Below are 21,904 nucleotides of genomic sequence, written 5' to 3'. Positions count from 1 at the left end.
ATTGCAATTGGAAAACAGAGAATGGAGGGTAAAGGAAAACGAATAAACTAAATTACACGATTATTAATTAATTAATTTACGTTAGAAAATGTAATGATGAATTTAATAATACGTCTATTTCGAAAAAAAATAAATAAACGCAAGGATGTAATTAGGTAACTTGTAATCATTCAATATGCTACTTTTGGCACATGCGCCACACGTTGGCCACTCCTGGACCACATGAATTGATCCGCACCTTTTGAAAGACCTACCGAAAGAGTGAAAATAGTCTATCATTATTCCAGTGTTTAAAATGAAAGATAAGACAATGTACGGAAACTATAGAACAACCATAACTCAATCTGCTACTCGTGGTTCGCATATTACCTGGTAAGCCCTTAAATGTGGAACTACATGTCTAGTCATGTTTTGATTTGTTTATATTTTATTAATCAGACTAATATATACAATCCCATCAATGTAGGAATACGAATGTCAAGAGTATAAAAATATCTATGTGAGTATGTGTGTGTGTGTGTGTGTTTGTGTTTGTGAGGAACAATCAATCGAGAGTTTGACAAGAATATGAAAGGTTCTCGTTTAGTTGCTACATGTTTGTATGTATATGTGTGAAGGATGAATGGAAATTAACAAAATAGAAGATGTAAAAGAAAACTAAAAGAAATCAGACGTGAGTTGACTAATTTAAAGAATCAAAGAGTAGCATGTTCAAACAGAAGGCGTTTCTTTTTTAACCCTCTGACTATCAAATGCGACGAACAGTGATCTCAAATCACGAAAATGTGATCCTAATAGTCCAAAAATCTAGTTTTTCGGTATGGGGGAAAAATAATAAAATATTACCAAATCATATATTACCAATAATGATATAATATTTAAAAAACATTTTACATCATACAACTACAAACAAATGAGATAAATCCAAAGAAAAAGTAATAATAATAATAATAATAATAATAATAATCTATTCTTTTTATAATATATAAATAAATATAGCTCAATTCGATCAATAATTATGATGAAGAGAAAATATAAATTAAATAAAAACAAATTTGGAAAAAACAAACGTAATTCTAATGATAATTTGCAGATTATTCTAAATTTAATCATTATTACTGTATAAAAAATAAATACTAATCATTACATCTGTATAAAAAGAACAAAGAAATATCCTAAATAATGAATTCAATACTATTGAATAACAAAATTTCATATTGTCATACAATAAATGATCTGAAAATGTATGCAACTTGATTAATTTGTTTTGTGATTTATGGTGTTGATGAATCATAATGTCAAATGAATGGTTCATTTGTGAGTTTATATGAAAAATATGTCTTAAACTAAAATGATTCATCGTCTGACAAAATATCATCTTCTCTAGGAACATTTTTATGATAACTGTACCTCAGATTTATTTTCTTAGTTGATGATTGTTGTTTATTATTGTTAGTATGTTTATCTGAACGCAATACTTTTTTATTGTTTTTGTTCACTTTATGCTGATGATTATTTAATTGTAAATCGCATTTATTTAAACGTATTTCAGCTTTTTTAATCATTTGTGGTAACTGTAAGGAAATAATGTCACGCATTTAGAATAGACAAAATAAAATAGATCAAATTTTCAATTTTCTTATGAAGGGCTTATAATACTTATTGAAACGAATAAAACATGATATTAATTAACATGGATCTAAAATTAACCCTTTTGTTGTAATTTAACTATTATTATTTAGTAGCGTTTGATATCATAAGGAAGTCTCTTGGTAACAAATTGAATCTATACAGAGGAATTTGCTTAAAAATACATTAATTCAAGGAATATTTGAAAGTATATGTCAATTTATAATCCATAGACGTTAGAATTGCATTGCGAATGGAATAAAAATGTATCAAATATTAATAATTAATACACACACACACACACAATGTTTGCATTAACAAAGTAACCATTATTAATTATTAATTTATTTTGACAACCTATAACTAAAATATTTTTCAGCAAATTCCAAATATTCATTCAATATGTTGTCACGAGATTTGCTTACGATATAAATACAATACAATTTTATTTGCACCGAAAGGGTTGATTTTAGAATCCTATTTATTAGACATTTTTTTATTACTCTTTTGATAAGTATTATAAGACTTTAAAATAACTGACCCTTTTTAATCCCTGTATAATTATTCAAACATTATTTATATACCTTGAAATTTTCATCTTTAGATGTATCGCTTGCTTCTTTCTGTTTTGAAATTTGGAAAGATTCATGATCGCTAAGTGATTCATACATTTTTTCTTGTTTATCCTTGAAAATATGCAAATTATTAAATATGCAACTGTTAAAAAGTATATAACCGATACACAGTAAAAAATATTTCATAGTAAAAACTATTATTTGTATGATATATGTCTAAATTTTTATAAATTTAATTATAAATTATCTTACCATCATTTCAGGTGAAGTATTAGCATCTTTAGAACACTTTGGGGTGTTGCTTTCTGTGTAGACTGCTTCTTTTTGTTTAGAAACGACACGTTCTCCTATTAAAGATACAATATCATTTAATTTATTAAATAAACAATATATTATATAAATATTATTAAAATAGCAGTCAAAAGATCTAGTTACGTTGAATTATTAGTTCTCGTCAAAAAATGTGCAATGAACAGCCTACAATTAGCTATGACACGCACGATTGACTAACAATAAGTGTTAAAATAAAATCATAATAAAATACTTGTTTACCAGTCCAATAATTTAATGGTGGGTATATCTTGCGTCCTCTTGAACTTGTAGCAACATTCAATGTATTTGTAATTTTATTTTCTTGTCTAGTTACTATTTTATTTTTATCACCTAAGTAAATCACAAAAGACCAGAGTAAAATCATTTATTTATATGTTAGTAGTAACAAATTATTCGAATACCTTCTATATACGATTTCCACATTTTGCAAAATTTATTTATATTCAATGGACATCCATGAAGACAATACCTCACTAATTTTTTGGGTACAACTAAACATAATATAAATTTGTAACATTATATGTAAAAGTGTAACGTACGATATACATAACTTTAAATGCCTTTAATATTACCGTCTTTAGAATTATGCAAATCTCCAACAAGTAGATAAATATCTTGATTTATATCTTGAATTAAAGTTGAGGATAATCGTTCATGAATAGGATGAGTTTTGAACTTTCTATTAATTACATGGCCAGCATCGCTACATAAATGAAAATAATATAAGTCATGGATCCATTAATAAGATGAAATGTTTCAAAATTCTTACATACTTGAGTAATTGTCCTTCAAAAATCAAGCTGTACCCATCAGTTAAAGAACCATCAAATATAACTTGTGGCCTCCAATCAGATAATAATTTAGGTTTTCTTAATTCCAATAAAGATAGATCCTTATTAAATTCAGTTTGAATATCATTACCATTTGAAATTGGTAAGCTCTCATTATTATTATTATTATATGTACTTTCATAAATTTCATCATCACTTCTAATATCTTCGTCGGATATTAATTGATGATCATTTTCATTAATATCACTTGTATTATTTAAAACAGGTTTAAACTCTAATTTATCATGGGCTACATTTTCATTCATGTTCTGCTTTGGTTCCGATATTATTTGATTAGTGTTATTATTGGTACTATTTTTACTAACTTCTTTGATTGTAGTATCAGGCTGATTCGTATCAACAAATCTTTTTGTTATTTCTGGTATTTCTAAATTGTGTACTATCATCTTTGTTTTATTCCTATGTTTTTTTCGTTTTGATTCCTCTATATTGGAATAAGAATTATTAGAAAAAGAATCATTTTTTCTTTTATTGAATCTTTTAGTATGATACTTCATATTTTCCTTATTTTTCTCGTCAGTATCTGTAAATTCTGAGGTATCTACGTATTTTCTAGAACTTCTAGAAGTAAGATTATAAAATGATTTTTCTCTTCTTTGCTGACTTTTAAACCGTTTCACTAATATTTCTTTATTTGATAATATCATGTCAGATATGATCCTAGGTTTACCCGTATAAGCATTACTTTCAAATCTTTCAGCATTTCCTTTATCTGATTTTTGGGAATGCATATCATTTATCTCCTCTGACTCGGTGCTAGCATTTTGTTCTTCTTTTACAGCTATTTTTAAAGTTCTATGTGATTCATCTACATTGCTCTTAGTGGAATCAGATAATTCTGTTAGTAATGGCACATCATAAGATTTTCCATAATTATTTATTATCATTTCATTATTTTGTACTTGGGTGCTATTTTCAACATTACATTCTAATCTAGACGACAGAGTATTTTTATCAAAATTAAAAATTTCAATTATTTTATAAATATGTTCCTTAGGCACATCTTTGTTTAATAGATTAGTAACAATTGCATTTTGTTTATCTTTGAAATTGTTCATTTTCTTTTCTTTTAAAAATAAAGTCGATTGATTATCATTTATATTTTTAGATTTTGTTAAATTTTCTTTATCTAAACTATTATTACTGATATTATATACATTTTGTATTTCATTAGAAGTAGGTAAATCTGCTGAATTTGGTAGATAAGTTTCATTGTATGTACTATTATCGTTCTTAACTTTTAAAATCTGACGACTATTACATTTTTGACCACATAAAGTACAAAAATGTACTTTGAATTCAAAGGCATTTGGCGTTTGTTCCTTTTTCATATATTTCAATGTAGGCCAATGAAAATTGGAATTGGAACCTTGCCTAACAAATAATTTCCAAATATCTGTTACATTTTTCCAATCCTCGGGAAAACCATTATAAAATTTACATCGAATATAATCCGGTAATTCATCCCAATAATCGACAAGATTTCCATTGATATGATATACGTTATTAAAAATTGATTCAACGTTTGTGTCAGTCAATCTTTTATTTATGGGCTGACTACGTACAAAGTTTCCGCTATGTAAAATAAATATATACATATATAAAAAAAAAAAAAAGAAAAATGAGAAAGAAATTATATAAATTATTTTAAAATAATTTAATTTGTTCAATTTACCTATCTGAAGTACCGATAATAATCAAGTGACCCTCTTCATCTAACATAACTCGCCAATTAAAAAAATGCCTAATTGGTCTTTCTTCGGAACTTTTAATAATCTCATTTTTTCTATCTGTTTGATCACAACTGTAAATATTTTTTTTATGATTGCTACCATTTCTTATATTTTTGTCTCGCAATGTAACAAAATTTGCATTATCAATAGTTTCCATTGGTAATATAAATAAATCTTATGGGGTTCGCTACAGAATCATTGATTTCATTTATCTGAAATAACGAAAAATTATTATTTTTTGACAGAAATTTGAATGGCAGTTGAAGTAATTTTGTGTTCTTGGAAATTTGTGAATATTTCAAATCGCAATTGTTACTTCGCGCGTATGTAATATTTTAATTAATATAATTTTGCCAGTATAATCCATAAATTTTGGTTTACACGTTAAGCATCAGTTACTTTTGTTAAACATTCTGTATAAACTACAATAATTTACCAGAAATAAATAAGAATGTTAGCTATTAGTGACCGACATAGCTACATAGATGGTAAGTTTAAAATCAATCCTTTGGAACAGGCACAGCATTTAACATGTTTAAAACAATAACTTCATTTTCTATCTGAGAAAGCACAGGTAAAACGTTGCAATTTACATTTCGCAAGTCTAGAACTTGCAGTAATTGGTCATCTTTTATTCATTTTTCTATTCTTTTCTGTCGATGAAGTATCCGAGAATACAGTAAATTTATATATATATATATATATATATATATATATATATACAGTAAATATATATAAATAAACATATTTATTTTTTCAAAAAATAGACTCTTTTTAAAACACGAAAAAGTAATTATATTGATTTTGAATGAAAGGAATTTTTTTTAATCGAGACAAAACCAAATTTTTTAAAACGAAAAATTTTGTTTAACATATTTTAAAATTAGAACTACCAGACCGGTCATTTTGACTGATTCTTGAACTTCATTATAAAATTCATTTTTTTTTCTGAAATGACTTTTGTAGATATAAGTAAAAGTTTCAAAAAATAATTTTCTTTTTTTTTACAATTTATACAGAACTTATACAGTAATTTTTTACCTTTGCTACTTCTACCAAAACCAGTCATTTTGACTGGTACATTATTACTATATTTTTTAAGATAGTAATAAATTAATCAAAAAAAAATTCTGTTTTTACAGAACTTTTCTGGTTTTTTAAAAGACCAGTCATTTTGACTGGTTTTGGTAGAAGTAGCACCGTTTTTTTCCTCCCCGGGTAGTTCTAGTGTTAATAATAATAAATATAAGATAAAAATATAACATAGATATAAATAAATATTAATAATTAATTAATTAATAATTTAAACACATACCTTGATTGCGTATTAAATCGAAATGCGTATATTTATCATTAAAATCATTTGAAGTTTTACAGAAACATCACATAATCGATATAATAACTATATATATATATATATGTAGTTATATACATATATATATATGGATTGTTGTTTACAAACATGAGTTTCCGCTTTATTTGTAGAGAAAAGATCACCACGTGTGATGATAACGTTTATATATAAGGAATATTAATGTCCGATAATTTAATAACACTTCACTGAATAAAATAATTTTTTTAATTATAATTACTAATATACTGTATTAATGAAACTTCTATTTTTAATATAAAATTTGATTTAACTGAGAAAATAAAGTACAAGGGTTACTTATAATAAGGAATACCTAACCTTTATAGTAAGTGTTAATAGCAACTGACGCGACATCTGAAGGTAAATTTTCAAATGCCGGTATTATTGAGATTTATTATTTTCCTCGTTAGTGTTGTCTTAAATTTAGAAGAATTCATTTTCCAAAAATTAGACAAATTTATTCAAGGTTCAACATTATCAATGTTTCAAACTCAATACATTTTTGAAAATAAATTAATGTTTAAAATTTTATCAATATTTTTCTTTTATTAATACAGAAATATACAATACTAATTGTACTGTATATACAATTTGTATATTGTATTGATTAGTCCTGTAATATACAATACAGTACTAGTCCAATTTTCTCATCTACATTTTTGTCTCATTTTATTTGTAATCAAGTATTATCATATGTACTCGTAACATGAAGTTAAACAATCAGCAGGTGCAACCTGAAAATACAAAATTATGTATGTAGATCACACGTGTTAGAAGTGAAACCTTGAAAAAAACTAGACTTCGAGAAAATGAGACGAATGCACAGTTTCAAGAGTAAGATAATTGTAGGATTTATTTATTATAATATTATTACCATATATAACAAAGGGCACTGGTATGGTCCCTGAGTGGGAGAGCTTATAAAAACTATACTTTTCCAAATTCTAGCAATAAAAATGAAATACTGAATGCCATAGTCTACTCTTCTATCGCTCCTACCTACAATCCGTAATAATCTCCGTTAAATTTATTCGCGTTCGAATTTGCAATATTTAAGAGTCGTTTATTATGATCATTGTCAGTTATGTTATTACTTCTGGCAAAGTGACTAATGTTTATTATTATGTCTGCCAAAGAATAATAAATGCTCAATACATTCCCAACTACTGTAAAATTTAAATGTATTAATGTTTAAATAGTGAGTCGTTAAACATTATTAAATTTTCGTACATATATTCTCATTAAATTATATTATTATTTTTGGAAATTGTTATTAATCATTACAATTAATAGATTTTAACTTATACAAAAATTTTGAAGAAAATAATAGAAAATAGAAAATGTATACGTGTTTCTAAAATAAAAGTCTTTTAAAATTACTTTATGAAAAGTGAATTGCAGTTATATTGGTAAGGACGAAAGAGAAGTCTGAACAAAGAACATTCATAACATTATCTATTTAAGTGGTAATAAGTTTTTTCTATGTCGAAAATAATGAGTAACGAACATTCAATACAAAATGTTTATCCAATAATATATTATAGAAATAAAGCTCTTTCAATGTTAAATATTTACGATCCAAACAAAGAAGGCTATTTTTGTGATTGGTTAAATAAATTTGAATTTGTAGCAGATCGTATTAAAGTACCAAATGATAAAATGATTGAATTTTTCAAAAATATGGTTAGTTATAATGTTCATTTAAGAGTAAAGATGGCTTTTTTTTCAGTCAACTTCTATAAACTTGAATACCAAAAATTGATAAACAATTACCTACAATATTTTGCTTCTACGAATGAAATTGATTTCCACAAAACACGTCTTTTGTATCGTATACAATATAATGAAGAAACGATAGAACAGTATGTCGCTAATCTACGAAAAATATTTCATAATTGTTGTTCTACAAGTACCTCAGAAAAAGAATTATGCAAACAATTCGTTGAAGGAATACGTGACAATTATATAAGAGCACGTTTAATTAAAATTCCTAATTTGTCATTCGATGAAATGATAAAAAAGGCAATTGAATTTGAAGGTAACAATCAAATGAATGATTATGTCAACGAAGCACTTAAAATGATTAATATTTTCAATCTTTCCCAAAAAGGTTTCTTTTATCAGTGGTTAAATAAATTTGAATTTATAGCAGATTTTATCGGAGTACCTAATAATAAAATGATTGAATTTTTCAATAAAATGATTGATAATAATATACATAAGAATGTTAAGGAAAAAATTTCTCACGACAATTTTTTATTTTCTCCATACGAAAAAATAATAAATTATTACATTTTTTATTTAGATGAGCTCGATGAAGTAATTTTTCATAGAAAACGCTTCATGTGTCGTTATCAATATAAAAATGAAACGATAACGAAATATGCTGACAACTTGACAAAAATAAGAAATCTTTGCTTTATAACCCTAAATTCAGAAGACTTTTTATTGAAACAATTTTTAACAGGTATACATAACGATGAATTAAGAATACATTTAAATAGAACTCCATGCTATTCGTTCGATAAAATTGTAGCAGAAGCCATTGCATTTGAAAAAGCCTATGAAATGACTCGTTATAAAAATGAAGCTCTTAAAATAATAAATATATTCAATCCAACGAAGGAAGTTTTATTTCACGAATGGTTAAATAAATTCGAGCGTGCAGCAAATATTATTGGTGTATCTAATGAGAGAATGATTGAATTTTTCAATGAAATGATAGACAATGATGTACGTACGGCTGTCATGCAAACGTTCCCTGGCATAAACTTTTCTGAACTTTCATACGAACAGATAATAAATCATTATCATCTTTGTTTCTCTGTTTCATGTAAAAGTAATTTAAACAATAAACTTTTTACGTGTCAAAAACAATATAAAAAAGGAACGATAGAAAAATATGCTGATAATTTAGAACCAATAAATAATAAAGAACAATTAAAAGAAGGTTCACTCAAACAAGTTCGTAAAGGAATTCGCAGTAACGAAATAAAAGAACAGTTAGATCAAATTCCTAACTTATCACTCGATAAAATGGCAATAGAGCCTATCAAATTTGACAAATCTAAGGAAATAAGTACGTATGTAACTCATGCTCTTTTATGGATGAGCATATACGAACCTAAGAAGAACACTTCATTTTGTCAGTGGTATAATAAATTTGAGTATATAGCAAATATGATCGAGGTACCAGAAGATAAAATGATTGAATTCTTCAATGAATTGGTGGATAATGATGTTCATAAGCAGGTCAAAGAGAAATACTCTTCTAAAAACTTCTCTGAACTTTCATACGACGAGATACTAAAGCATTACATTGCTGATTCCACTGAATGTGATGAAGTTTATTTTCATAGGACTCGTTTTCGGTGTCGATATCAATATGAAGGAGAAACAATAGAAAATTATTATCAATGCTTACGAAATATATATTATAAAGCCTTGCATAGTAATTGGCAAACATTGCGTAATCAATTTATAAAAGGAATCCTCGACGATGAAATAAGAACAACTTTAAGTAAATTTCGTACGAATTCATGCAGACATACGTTAGGAAAAGCTATTGAACTTGAAAACTTGATCAAAGAAAAAAAGAAACTTTAGAAGTAAAAAAGAAAAGCTCAATAAGATCATTTAATATCAGCTGCAATAAACCAAATAGAAACAATCGTGACGAATGAAGTGAAAGAAGATATGATAGTATAAATAGGAATCATGTGAAGGAAGGTATTCTGAAAGCTCAGACGGAAATGATGAATTTACTGGTCCGTGAGATCAAAAATTTTGGCAACCGCTGCTATAGATGTATATATATTTGTTTATTTTTTCCTGAAGTATTTTCGTTTTGTGGTTTTTAAAGATTCACCGATTCTACAGAAGTTTTCACTTCAAAAATGATTTTTATATTCATTACGAAAAAGACAAATCGTTCATTAGAAGAAGTAAAAAAAAGGACACCAAAACGAACTTTTGACAAATTATCCAATTACGTACTATAAGAAATAAAAGCCCTTATTTGGATTGAAAATAATAAGTAGAATGAATACAACATTGAAATTAATAACTACTGTTAAATATATTATTACTTTTTACTAAGGACAAATTAAGGGTGCTGAACATCGTATATTCCTTTTTTCATTGTTATTTAAAAAAAAAATTGAACTTCAATCTGTAAGTTGTTAAGTTTAACGTTACTTGCTTTTGAATGGAATTTGTCAGCTGCTCCTAATGCATTCTACAGTGTTCTCTAATTCTTTTTCTTTGATGTATCTTGTAATCATTCTTTTTTGTAAAATATTTCAGACAATACAATTATTATATATTCTATTTATGTATTTCATAATTATTAATTATAATAGTTGCGAAGTAAAGAATTTAATATTAATTTTTCAATAAAATAGAAACATTTTTGTAAATAGAAAAGAAATGACACGTTTGGTAAAATAAAAAAAAAAAAAACAGACCACGCACCTTTTTTCTTTATTTCAAACGTCGGTTCGTTTGTACCTTATTCTTTTGTCGAATACCTACGTGTTGATCTCTGTTTATTTTTCTACCCTTCTAACGCTCCTACCTACAAACAGGTATAGTATCGAAATTATTGTATATGTGTCTACGCTTCGTAGTATGTAGTCACACACAAGCACACACATATAAAACCAGGAGCGATAACTACGAAGCAGAGCATAAAGAGAAGGCCAAGAATATGAAAAACTGTATAGCCATATTCTGTCTCATTCTCTCGCAGGTTCAATCCTATATGTTTGTCTCTTTTTCTCTTCTTATTTAGTATCGTGGCCGTTTCATCGCCACGTTAAATCGCTCGGTTACATCGCCGCCCACCGCTCCTTTACATCGCCTCCGCGTTACATTTTTTCAAATCACATCCATTCTAAAGAAGTTTTCACTTCAATAAATGACGAATGGAGTTAGGCCACTTTTAAAATACACGGCTCATATGTTCGTCTCTTTTTTATGACGTATTTCCGCGTTTCATCTTGTGAAGTATTTCAGTTTCATGATTTCTAAATGACCACGATTTTAAAAAAATTTTCACTTAAAAAAAAAAAGGTCTTCGTTTTTGTTCTTATAAATTTGTCCGGGCAATCGCTCTGATTCCAATTGAGCTACAGAGGTTACATCGTCTATCATCTACTACAAAGTTTTCTTTTCGTCTAACCGAATGAAAGTAATTGATGATCTTTCTCTTTTCTTCAAAGTAATAGCCGATTCAAAAACCACGAATCGCACCTCCTTCTCTCTTCTTTATTGATTGTATTTTGACATTGATTATCAATGATGACAACTTAGAAAGATGTCTTAGAAGCGGCAATAATACCAGACACAAATGCCATGTATCTATACGTACATAAGACACACGTCCAAGACCTAGTAAATTCATGGCAATAAAGTACTTGTGGAATTTAAAGAACTAATATATTAACAGGTTGAGTGGTGCCACGGGGGGATTTCACCGGTGCTCGGCACTTAACTTGGATGTGATGCAATGGGGAGCTACCCGGCCATATGGCCGTGAGAGATCGGGGGGGTTATTATTCTATCACATTGTGGATCACCGACAAAACCCCGGTAATATTTCGTAGCACTTAAACTTGTTAAAAATCATTATTTGAAAGACTTGGAAATTGATTGTAGAGAAAGAATGAAAGACAAATACAACAGGAAGACAGTCCTCAATTATTAAGAAAACTGTTAGTTTAAACCTTAATAGATTTTTTTATACTGGACAAGAATACTTAAAGTTTTAACAATCTAAAACTTTACAATCAGCTTCTAGGTTAGATTAAAGTCAGTAAAATTCTGTAGTAGAAAATACAGAATGTAATTAATTCCCTCTGCCAGGATTCGAACCTGGATCCTTCTGCTTTCCGAATGAACACTCTACCACTTGAGCCACGAAGACCTACATTAAGATTGATGTATAAATACATTGATAAGTCATACAATTTCCTAATATATATATAATAAATTCTATATAATTTATCGAAAAATGTTCTTATTACTATCATAACTTATCGTAATCATAATTTTTCATTTAATGAACGTGTTTATTTTAAACAAATAAATTTTTAATCGAAAATAAATTAAATAATACAATGTTTAACTAGGCTATTTTATTAAATATCTTGTTTGCATAAATCGAAAGATCATATATATATGTTTTATAAAAAAAATTCTATTTTTTTGTTTATGCATTAATTATAAAATTATATTAAATTAACAATACATATTTAGACACGTTCCGAAACCACGCCGACAGTTCCCGAAAAAGTCCGAAGCGCGCATGACGTTATTATTCTTCTGAAACCTTAAGAACTATACAGAAAAGCGCTACATTTTCATTGTTAATGATGAAAAACAAATTATTTTTAATATAAAGAACACATTGAAATTATCATAAAAATGTTTGATAAAAAATATATAATATTTACTTTTAGTCTTCAGTGATAATTGCTCGATGGATCTTCAAACCTTAAGATAACGATGAGTAAATGATTTCTTTAAAAAATGAACCAATGAACATTTCCGATGATTCTTCTGGTGAAGAAGAAACTTTTGAAGACTTTTTTGTCCTATGTGCCACATAAGTTTTTATAGTAAGAAAATATCGAAATGCGATTGGGTGCAATGTGGCAAATGTGAAAAATTAATGCACGAAACTTGTTGTGAAAGTGAAACTTATCCTGCATGTGAATCATAAAATTTGTCAAATTTCTTATTGTTATCTCGTTTTTTTTTTTTTAAAGCTATTTATTATAATTATTAATGTAGTTAATCGAAATTATATTTGTTATACTGTAAAAGTATTAAATTACGAGCTATTTGTGATATATATATGAAATTAAGTTCTTTTTTGAGTAAGTGGAGCATATTACCCCTACATATGGGGAACTCCCATTTTTATCATATTTTTTATCATATTTATCATTATATTTATCCATAATAATTTCTCTTTAAAACACTATTATATTAATGCTGTTTTGTAACAGTAGTATAAGTGCACTTGCAGTCTAATTAAATATTGTTTCTTTTTAATAATTTAATTTATTGGTATTAGAAACGGAAATCTATTAAGTTTATATTTTTTTAAATATTACCAGTATTCATTAAAATTTATAAATATTTGTTAATAAATTTCAATTACTAATCTTTTAACACATTAAATAAAGAATAAATGGATTTATATGATGATTAGATTACCTTACAGTCATACTTACTTTCAATTTATCACCATTAATATTCGATTATGTTAAAGTATATAGGAGAAATATAATTAAAATAGAACAAAATTACTGTTATAATGAAATTTATGAAATATTTTGTGCACGTTTTACAATTGTCTTTTTACAAATTTATTGATAATATAAATTACATTTTTCAATAAGGTCAATTTTAGTTAATGCACATTAATCATTTTAAACAGAACATTTTTATATTTAAAAAATTTCTTCAATAAAAGTAACATTTTTAAAAAATTGGTCTGGCTTATCTTCTCCTAATAATTTATAATTATTATAACATGTAAAAGTATACAATTTTTATTTACAAATAAAAAATATCTTTTTTTTCTTCCATGTTTGTACTCATTGTTAAGGATAAATAACATTTTACAATTCTGTATGTTTAAATGCATAAAAATATTAAGTCAATTAATACATTTCAAACAAATTCCAACACTAACTCTAAAATATTTCAGATTATAGAAAATTTTGTTTATAGATCTTTAAAAAAAAATACCCTCATAAATGATTGATTTAGTAAGATGAGTTTCTTTTATATAATCCGTCAGAATCTTGATAGGTATTTCATCATCATTACCAGGATCCCAATTTTTGTCAATTGAAAGACGTGACTAGTGTTACCTGATCCGTCAGACCCTAAACAAATATTACAAATAAATTTTATTTTCATCAAGAAACAAATTAAAATGTTATTGCAAATAAAACAATTACCATTTATCCTTTTTTTCCCCCTTATTGTCTTAATAAAATTTGTATACGTCTTATAAAATATTATTTTGTTTTGTAAAATGTATTCCATGAATTTTTTTTATAAAAAAACCAGAAATAAAATATTGCACTATTTTGATAACGTACAGAATCGTTGTTACTTTTCTTTTCTCTTTTAATCCTGACTAACGTATTGTTTTCAGCATAAACAAATATATTCTAATAGTCAATGCAACAATTCCACTGATAATAAACATTTTTATAAAATTAACGATTTTGCATCAAATAATACTTGAATTATTTTTGAAATGTTTGTTAGTCCGATTTGTATTTATTCATCTTTTATATGATATTCATTTAAGATTTGTCCTTAATGTAATTGTTTTAAAAATAACTTCCTCTTTCTTTATTCTAAGTTCATGAGCGTATTAAACATAGCATTTAACGTATCTTGAGATTTTTCATTTGCTATTTCTTTCAACTTTGTTTTTAATTTCATAATTAATTAGACCTGATATGAATCGAAACACTCAAGTTGACAATGAACTGTCGAGTTTAGTGAATAACTTAATTAAACTATTGTAACATTTCAATATAGATTTTCCAGAATATTGAAATTTAAAATTGAATCGACTGATATCTGCTTAATTTTGTAAATTTTTCTTCTAATATAGTTAAAGTCATTTCTTATGAAAATTTATAAACATCGACAGAGAATATATGTTATCGAACAGAGCCGGAAGGTCGATCATATTTATTAAATAATCATTCTTGTTTTCTATTCTATAGACATCAACTGTATACTCAAAGATATTTCGCCATAGAATTAAATCTGTTATTTTATTAGGTATACAACTTAGCTTTTACCTTTTATCTATTTTTTAATTCTGTTTTTTATATTTATTTTAATTTTTTCTATTTTACTTTTTTCATTTCATTCGCAATCGTCTTTCGGCGTTTTGAAACTACTTGTTGATTCACTCTCAATGATTCTGCCATCTCTTTTTAACATTGTCAAAATTCCTCTTCATCATCATCAGACATGTCTAGTCTGTCGTCTGACTGGTCATCAATCGGCGGCGACTCTCCGTCTGTTATGCAGAAATCACCGCTCGCGAAGCGTGTATACCACTCTGAACATGTAGCTTCATTTATAACAGCTGGACCATAAACGCTTGTGAGCAAATGGTGAGCCTCACTCACAGTTTTTTTGATATTAAAAAAGAAAATTAACATTTCTCGCAAATGATGAGTATTCGGCACATATTTTGACATTTCTAATCAGGTATAACTAAATGATGTCAACACAAATCAACTACTGGTGCTATGTTATACTGGTACCAGATGTGTGTGTGTGATCTGGTGTACTACTGGTGTTTATGTTCACAAGATGTTAATGCGTATTGTAAGAGGTCTATAATGTATATATTCGACGTCTATTTGTCACTTTGCCGTTTATAGAAAAACGACGGAATCAAAGTCGTATACCTAATAGAATGAAATGTTTCGAGTTTAAGTACAATTTTCAGATGACGTCTGTACACTTATGTTGTCATAATTTTCTTATTTTTTGTTACACGTAACAAAAAAAGGATTTGCCTTAAAATTCTTCGTTCGATCCTTCTTTTAACTTTCACCAATAAATATTATACTCTTTTTGTAATGTACTTCGAAATAATCCTTCTTTTTCGAAAACGTTAATAATTTATATTCTTTTATTACTTTATTTTTACATATATATACACAAGTGAAAGGATCTTACCATTAGTATCGTAGTAAAGGATAAGAGTTTTTTTAATTAACAAGAATACAAACAAAAAATATACTGATATCTTAACCGTCTATTCAACACTAATCGACTATACATTTAAATCCAACTGTTCTGAACAGTAATTCCCAAAGTAGGCAATATCGCCCCCTCTGGTGATCGATGAATCGATTTAAGAGGGTAAAAAGGTCGACGATTAACAAAATTAAGAAATTAATTTTCAAGGGAGCGATAAACAAGATTTTTTCAGGAAAGGAAGCTAGGCGACTGGATAAAAAAGTTTGGAAACATTTAATGACAAGAAATTCATGGGACAGATTTTTATCATGTTAACATAAGTTCTTATTCGAAGTATCAATATGATTAAACATTATTAACAGTTTGTTGATTATTGGGAATTTGAAATTTCGAAATAAGTATACAGTTACAGATTTTCTTTTGTTTATCATCCTTCTAACGATATCCAATACGAAAATATCAATACTTCCTTTCAAATACACTCGAGGTTATAATGAATTTTAACTTAAAATTTTAGGAGTATATTTTTGAATAATTTGACAAGCGATTTATGAACAAAAAATAATAGTTCATTACAATGTGTACACACTCTGTGCAAGTGGTCTCGAACGGGTAAGAAAATCAGTTAGTTCTTTGTATTAGACACTAGATGGCAGATACCATTTACCGTTTCTCGTAAGTAATACTATACTTCGGATTGTATATAAGGCTTAAAAAATCACGGTTAAGTTAAGATCATACTTCACAGGATCATTTCTGTAGTATATCTTCACAACTGTTTAGCGTAAAGCTGAGACGTTGCAACTACGATGACGAGTTGTAGTTCCCTTTCCTGAGCGTGAGGACAATTCAAGATCTTGATTGAAATTTCAAGATTTTGATCACCGATGATCGTTCACTCCTTTTACTCTGTAAAGGGAGCTATGGAAAGCGGAGCTTTCTGAGTAGTCAATAAATGAACATTCAAAAATAAATATCATTACAGAAAAATTATGCAGTAAAGAGAGTTCTTTTAAGAACTTGTGAAATTAATGAAAGGGATTGTTATATATTGCAAAGAACTTCGAGGATGTTCTCGGAAATTCTCGGGCGCGTTGTTCATGGGAAAGGATGGAAAATGATGAGTTTGTGCACGTAGCGAGATTGACAACAATAGATAAAAAGAAAAAAAGGAAAAAGAAAGAATCAGGGTGTGAATGGATGAATTAAGTTATTGCGAAAACGATTGTATTCGCCTCCTCCTGAAATCTATACAAATTCGTCAATGCAACTTTGACGAACTTAGCATAATAAATTTAACTCTTTGTACTCGAGGGCTCCGTTACGGAAACAATAAAACAAAAATAAACACGGAAATTATGATATTATTGTTTTAACTGCGCAAATTGCATTAACTTATAACACGTGAATATGATTTTTTTTCTATTGAAATTGTTTTGTCAATTGTTCGTAATATATACAATGCACAATATAAACTTCGAGTACAACAAAGGGTTAATTGTTTTCAAATTTAACGCCTTATTGAAGTTTATTCCATCTGATATCTACAATTTTTGGGTGATATCGTCCCGGGATGGAGGTTTGTTTCATTACATGCTCTACAATCATGCAACAAAAAAAAAACGGCGTAACATTGAATAAAAAAATCGACTTTTAGACGAAACAAAATGTAGAAAATTGTTTTATAAAATTAAATGTTTACAATTAATTAAAAATCGTATATGTACTTCTAGAAATGACGGGAAGAGGACATTTTTAAAAGAAATAACATATATTAACACTACTAAAATTCAATATATTATTTAACAATACGCAACTTACCTTCACTTTAACGAAAAACGCGGGAAACGACTGGGAAGAGCCCCCCTTCGTGTAGCTATTATTGAACATGTCCAGGAAAACAACAATCGCCGTCGAGCTGTGACGTCAGCGTGCGCATGCGCACAAAGGTTCCCACGTGGGAGAAAGCTCAAGTCTAGGCATCACTGATTCAAACATGACTGAAAAGATATTCTATTTGTTGGTTATGTGTACTATATGATGTGTTAATGTTGAAATTAAATGCATTTACATCTCAGGAGTTTAACAAAATACAGCGGGGGTAATTTGTGCAATGCTGAATCAAGTAAAAATTACCTTAGTGTATTATAACAATGGCTGAAAAATTACGGAGATATGAAAAAATCGATTTTCTTGGAGAGGGACAGGTTAGAAATGCCTGTTTATTATTTTATACGTTTATGTTTAATTGTGTTATTTCTCAATACAATATAATAATTGTTTTATATTAATATCTTTCAGTTCGCTACTGTTTACAAAGCAAAGGATGTGAAAACAGGAAAAATCGTTGCCGTTAAAAAGGTTAACCAACAATATTTTACATTTTTATATGCGTTATAAATAAATAGTGTTAAAATCTTGAAATTATATTTCTTTATTTATATTTATGTCGATTTTTCTTCAGATCAAAGTCGGTAGTCGTGCAGAAGCTAGAGATGGGATAAATAGAACTGCGTTGAGAGAAATAAAGCTTTTACAAGAATTAAAACATGACAACGTGATTGGATTATTGGGTAAATTATTTTTATATAATAAAGATACAAGAAAATAGAATTGTGATATTTGAATGAATTAATATTGTTTTATGTTTGTTATTTCAGATGTCTTCGGTTATAAATCCAATGTTTCGTTAGTATTCGATTTCATGGATACAGATTTAGAAGTAATAATAAAAGACAGCAATATTGTCTTAACCCCTGCGCATATAAAAGCTTATATGATTCAAACTCTTCAAGGCTTAGATTATTTACATTTTAATTGGATACTTCATAGGGATTTGAAACCTAATAATTTATTGGTTACGTCTGAGGGAGTCTTGAAGATAGGTGATTTTGGATTAGCCAAATTTTTTGGTTCCCCCAATAGAATAAATACTCATCAGGTGGTAACTAGATGGTACAGAGCCCCTGAATTACTGTATGGTGCAAGACTTTACAGTACTGGTATTGATATGTGGGCGGTTGGTTGTATATTAGCAGAATTATTATTACGTGCACCTTTCTTACCTGGAGAATCAGACTTGGATCAACTTACTAGGATATTTCAGGTATTTTTTTTCTTGTACATGTTTAACACATTAAGCGCCAAGCCTTTTTTTCTTAAGTTTTCCATTTAAGTCACGATGATCTTCCAATCATAGAAAAATAGTCATTGATAACCGATGTGATTTGCATAGAAAATCTAAGATTATGTCCATAAGAACTGACATGTCAAAGCGATTAATCCCTTAGATACAGCTGTGTTGTTCACTTCTACTGTATATTTGCATCGTGAATAAGGTTTTACGGTACTTACATGTTAACCGCAGCAAAAATTATTCCGCTAATGCGCCAATAAAGAGCAATCTTGTTGTTCGCACACAACAACCTTGTTGTTTGCACACAGCAACCGTCAGGGTTTTGTTAGGGTTTCGTCAGGGTTATGGCGACAGCATGAGGTGAAAGAAAATAGAGACTGTTTTGAACCTATGTTAAATTCTATATCGGCTGACGATGATCATTCAATAATAAATGATACACTAATTTTCTTGACTTTTTGTTTCTTGAAGTTAATCGATTTGACAAATGTAGATATGTATTGTTTAATATATATGTATAAAAATGATGTAAATGATTATATTTTACAGACACTAGGTACACCAACCGAAGAAACATGGCCAGGCATGACGGAATTATCTGACTTTATTCAATTTAAACCTTTTCCGGGAATGCCATTAAAGGATATATTCACTGCTGCAAGTGATGATTTATTAGATTTAATTGCTTGTCTATTAAATGTTAATCCATTAGAGAGATGTACATGCGACCAAGCGTTACAAATGCCATACTTTAGCAACAAACCAAGTCCAACGCCTGGATCTAGATTACCTCTTCCAACGACAATAAAATATCAATCAGAAGAAAAGATAAGTTTGAAGCGTAAATTATTGGAGACCATAGAAGGTGCTCCCCTTGCTAAAAGACTACAATTTTGATGCATGTTTCGAACAAACAATGATAAGACTTATCATTACGAGTTTGTTTATTTAAGTTATTAAGTCTATTTAAGAAGGATTGTCAAATAAATATAAATACTTTCAATATTATAACTTTCGTTTCTTTTTTATGAATAAGCCAATATACAACAATTAAATATTCTACTTCCTTTGTATCTCATGAATCAAAATATATATATATACACACATATATATATATAAAATTGTGTTTATAAAGAAACTTGATTAAGTTTAATAGGCTGTATTTTTTTTTTCCATCATTGAACTTTCTTTTAACCAAGCTGACTTCTTACTTATACTATTAATTGAAATATTATTACAAAAGTGTTACGTAACTTAAATCGAAAAAACGAATTGTTTTTTTCTTGTACGGCGCATTCGTGTGCTATCAAAAACAATGCAATACAATTATTTCTGATAAATAGATGTTTAAGGCAAGTCTGTTGTTCTGTAAGATAATAATATTTGGTAATATAATCTTAACGGTTTCCTGTACATATACATCATTGCTTCTGGTTATAATAAAGGGGAGGGGGAGATATTAAAATGCACTTAATTGCAACACACTGTTTCAATTATACTTATACTAATTATATTAAAAAGATGCTACACAATGTTATTAACTCATATTATTACACATATCTTTCCATGGTCCCAATGTATGAAATGATATTAATGATAAGTCAAAATTAAATCTTATATATATATATATGTGCAAAGAAATAAAATTATATAATGGAAAATTTACTGAACAAAAATTAATAAAAATATTATGAAATGCAAGTTGAGAGCTGGCTTATATTTAAATAGTTACACACACACTGGTTAATTGAGATATAGTAATTATTACAATAAAAACAAATCCGTTATTTTTCTGAAATATTACTTATAAATATTTAATAGATAAACACGTAGACGATATTGACACAAAATTGTGTACGATATACAACATAAAGCATGTATATTAAAATAAATATAAATCTTATGCGTGCAGTATTTTCAGTTAATGTGTATCCTCCTACTTGAAACTAATACACAAATGAATAATTAAATGAAAATTTATTTTTCATTGTATAACATTAAAGAAGAAAATAAGTATACTTAGTGTATCGTTAAACACGATAAGGTATCTTAAACAAGAAACCGCATTAAAAATGTGTGACTATTATTTCGTTTCTTACGATTATCAATTATTAAAGAAAAATTAAACAATCTTGCCAAATTGTTTTTTACAAATAATTTATAAATAAAACGTTAATAAATCGAATTATTAATATTAGATTCAATTGAATGATCATCAGTGTCAGCCTCATTTCACTTAAACAAATTTCATTTTAGAAACATACATAAAAGCAGACTCACTGAACTAATATAATATTAGTTTTTCACATTGATTAATTAATAACTAATCACAATATTATCCTAATATTTGTTTCTAACATAAATAGACACATGTCAATATATGAAACTATTATAAACGATCCACTCACTTATTCTTTCTTTCTTCATTTATTTATTTATTTATTTATTTTTCTTAGTTTTGTATGTATATTTCATATATACTCTATAGATTGAGAAGATCGCAATAAAAATTCAGC

General features: G+C 27.6%; 2 protein-coding genes and 1 non-coding gene across 4 annotated transcripts; 2 read left to right on the top strand and 1 right to left on the bottom strand.

The window, feature by feature from the left end:
* Positions 1 to 215: 215 nt before the first annotated feature.
* Cdk7 (Cyclin-dependent kinase 7) lies at positions 216 to 20,399 on the top strand. Of its 2 annotated transcripts, XM_015330443.2 has the most exons (6): positions 237 to 372; positions 17,986 to 18,459; positions 18,554 to 18,613; positions 18,717 to 18,825; positions 18,913 to 19,358; positions 19,938 to 20,399. In XM_015330443.2, the coding sequence occupies exons 2-6, from the start codon at positions 18,406 to 18,408 to the stop codon at positions 20,283 to 20,285; spliced, it is 1,017 nt and encodes a 338-aa protein (XP_015185929.1). In that variant the 5' UTR covers positions 237 to 372; positions 17,986 to 18,405; the 3' UTR covers positions 20,286 to 20,399. The 2 variants fall into 2 exon arrangements, with proteins under 2 accessions (XP_089029947.1, XP_015185929.1); XM_089173821.1 differs by lacking the exons at positions 17,986 to 18,459; positions 18,554 to 18,613; positions 18,717 to 18,825; positions 18,913 to 19,358; positions 19,938 to 20,399 and adding exons at positions 8,799 to 8,960; positions 9,030 to 13,585 and having other exon boundaries at positions 216 to 372.
* On the bottom strand, positions 681 to 8,792 carry LOC149032101 (uncharacterized). The gene is made up of 8 exons (XM_089173817.1): positions 5,064 to 8,792; positions 3,311 to 4,963; positions 3,110 to 3,240; positions 2,939 to 3,028; positions 2,757 to 2,867; positions 2,457 to 2,551; positions 2,214 to 2,315; positions 681 to 1,574 (listed from the first exon to the last, which is right to left on the bottom strand). Exons 1-8 carry the CDS (start codon positions 5,276 to 5,278, stop codon positions 1,347 to 1,349), a joined length of 2,625 nt encoding a protein of 874 aa, XP_089029943.1. The 5' UTR covers positions 5,279 to 8,792; the 3' UTR covers positions 681 to 1,346.
* LOC149032100 (small nucleolar RNA U3) lies at positions 16,984 to 17,201 on the top strand. The gene has a single exon (XR_016177062.1). It is a non-coding gene; the product is annotated as a small nucleolar RNA U3 (small nucleolar RNA).
* Positions 20,400 to 21,904: the final 1,505 nt, after the last annotated feature.

The sequence above is a fragment of the Polistes dominula genome, unplaced genomic scaffold (assembly GCF_049000335.1).
Source record: "Polistes dominula isolate Pdom_NZ unplaced genomic scaffold, Pdom_raw_medaka contig_75, whole genome shotgun sequence".
Classification (NCBI taxonomy): domain Eukaryota; kingdom Metazoa; phylum Arthropoda; class Insecta; order Hymenoptera; family Vespidae; genus Polistes; species Polistes dominula.
Note: the sequence above shows the minus strand (reverse complement) of the source record. Positions and strands in the feature narration are given on the sequence as shown.

Excerpts from the sequence above, each read along its gene's own strand:
- LOC149032101 (XM_089173817.1), bottom strand. The coding sequence starts at position 5,278 with ATGGAAACTATTGATAATGCAAATTTTGTTACATTGCGAGACAAAAAT. Across the intron at positions 4,964-5,063 it reads ATTATCGGTACTTCAGATAG|CGGAAACTTTGTACGTAGTC; the intron begins GTAAATTGAACA and ends TATTTTACATAG. Across the intron at positions 1,575-2,213 it reads CTAAAGATGAAAATTTCAAG|TTACCACAAATGATTAAAAA; the intron begins GTATATAAATAA and ends ATTTCCTTACAG.
- Cdk7 (XM_089173821.1), top strand. The coding sequence starts at position 8,837 with ATGTGTCGTTATCAATATAAAAATGAAACGATAACGAAATATGCTGAC. Across the intron at positions 8,961-9,029 it reads ATTGAAACAATTTTTAACAG|CAGAAGCCATTGCATTTGAA; the intron begins GTATACATAACG and ends ATAAAATTGTAG.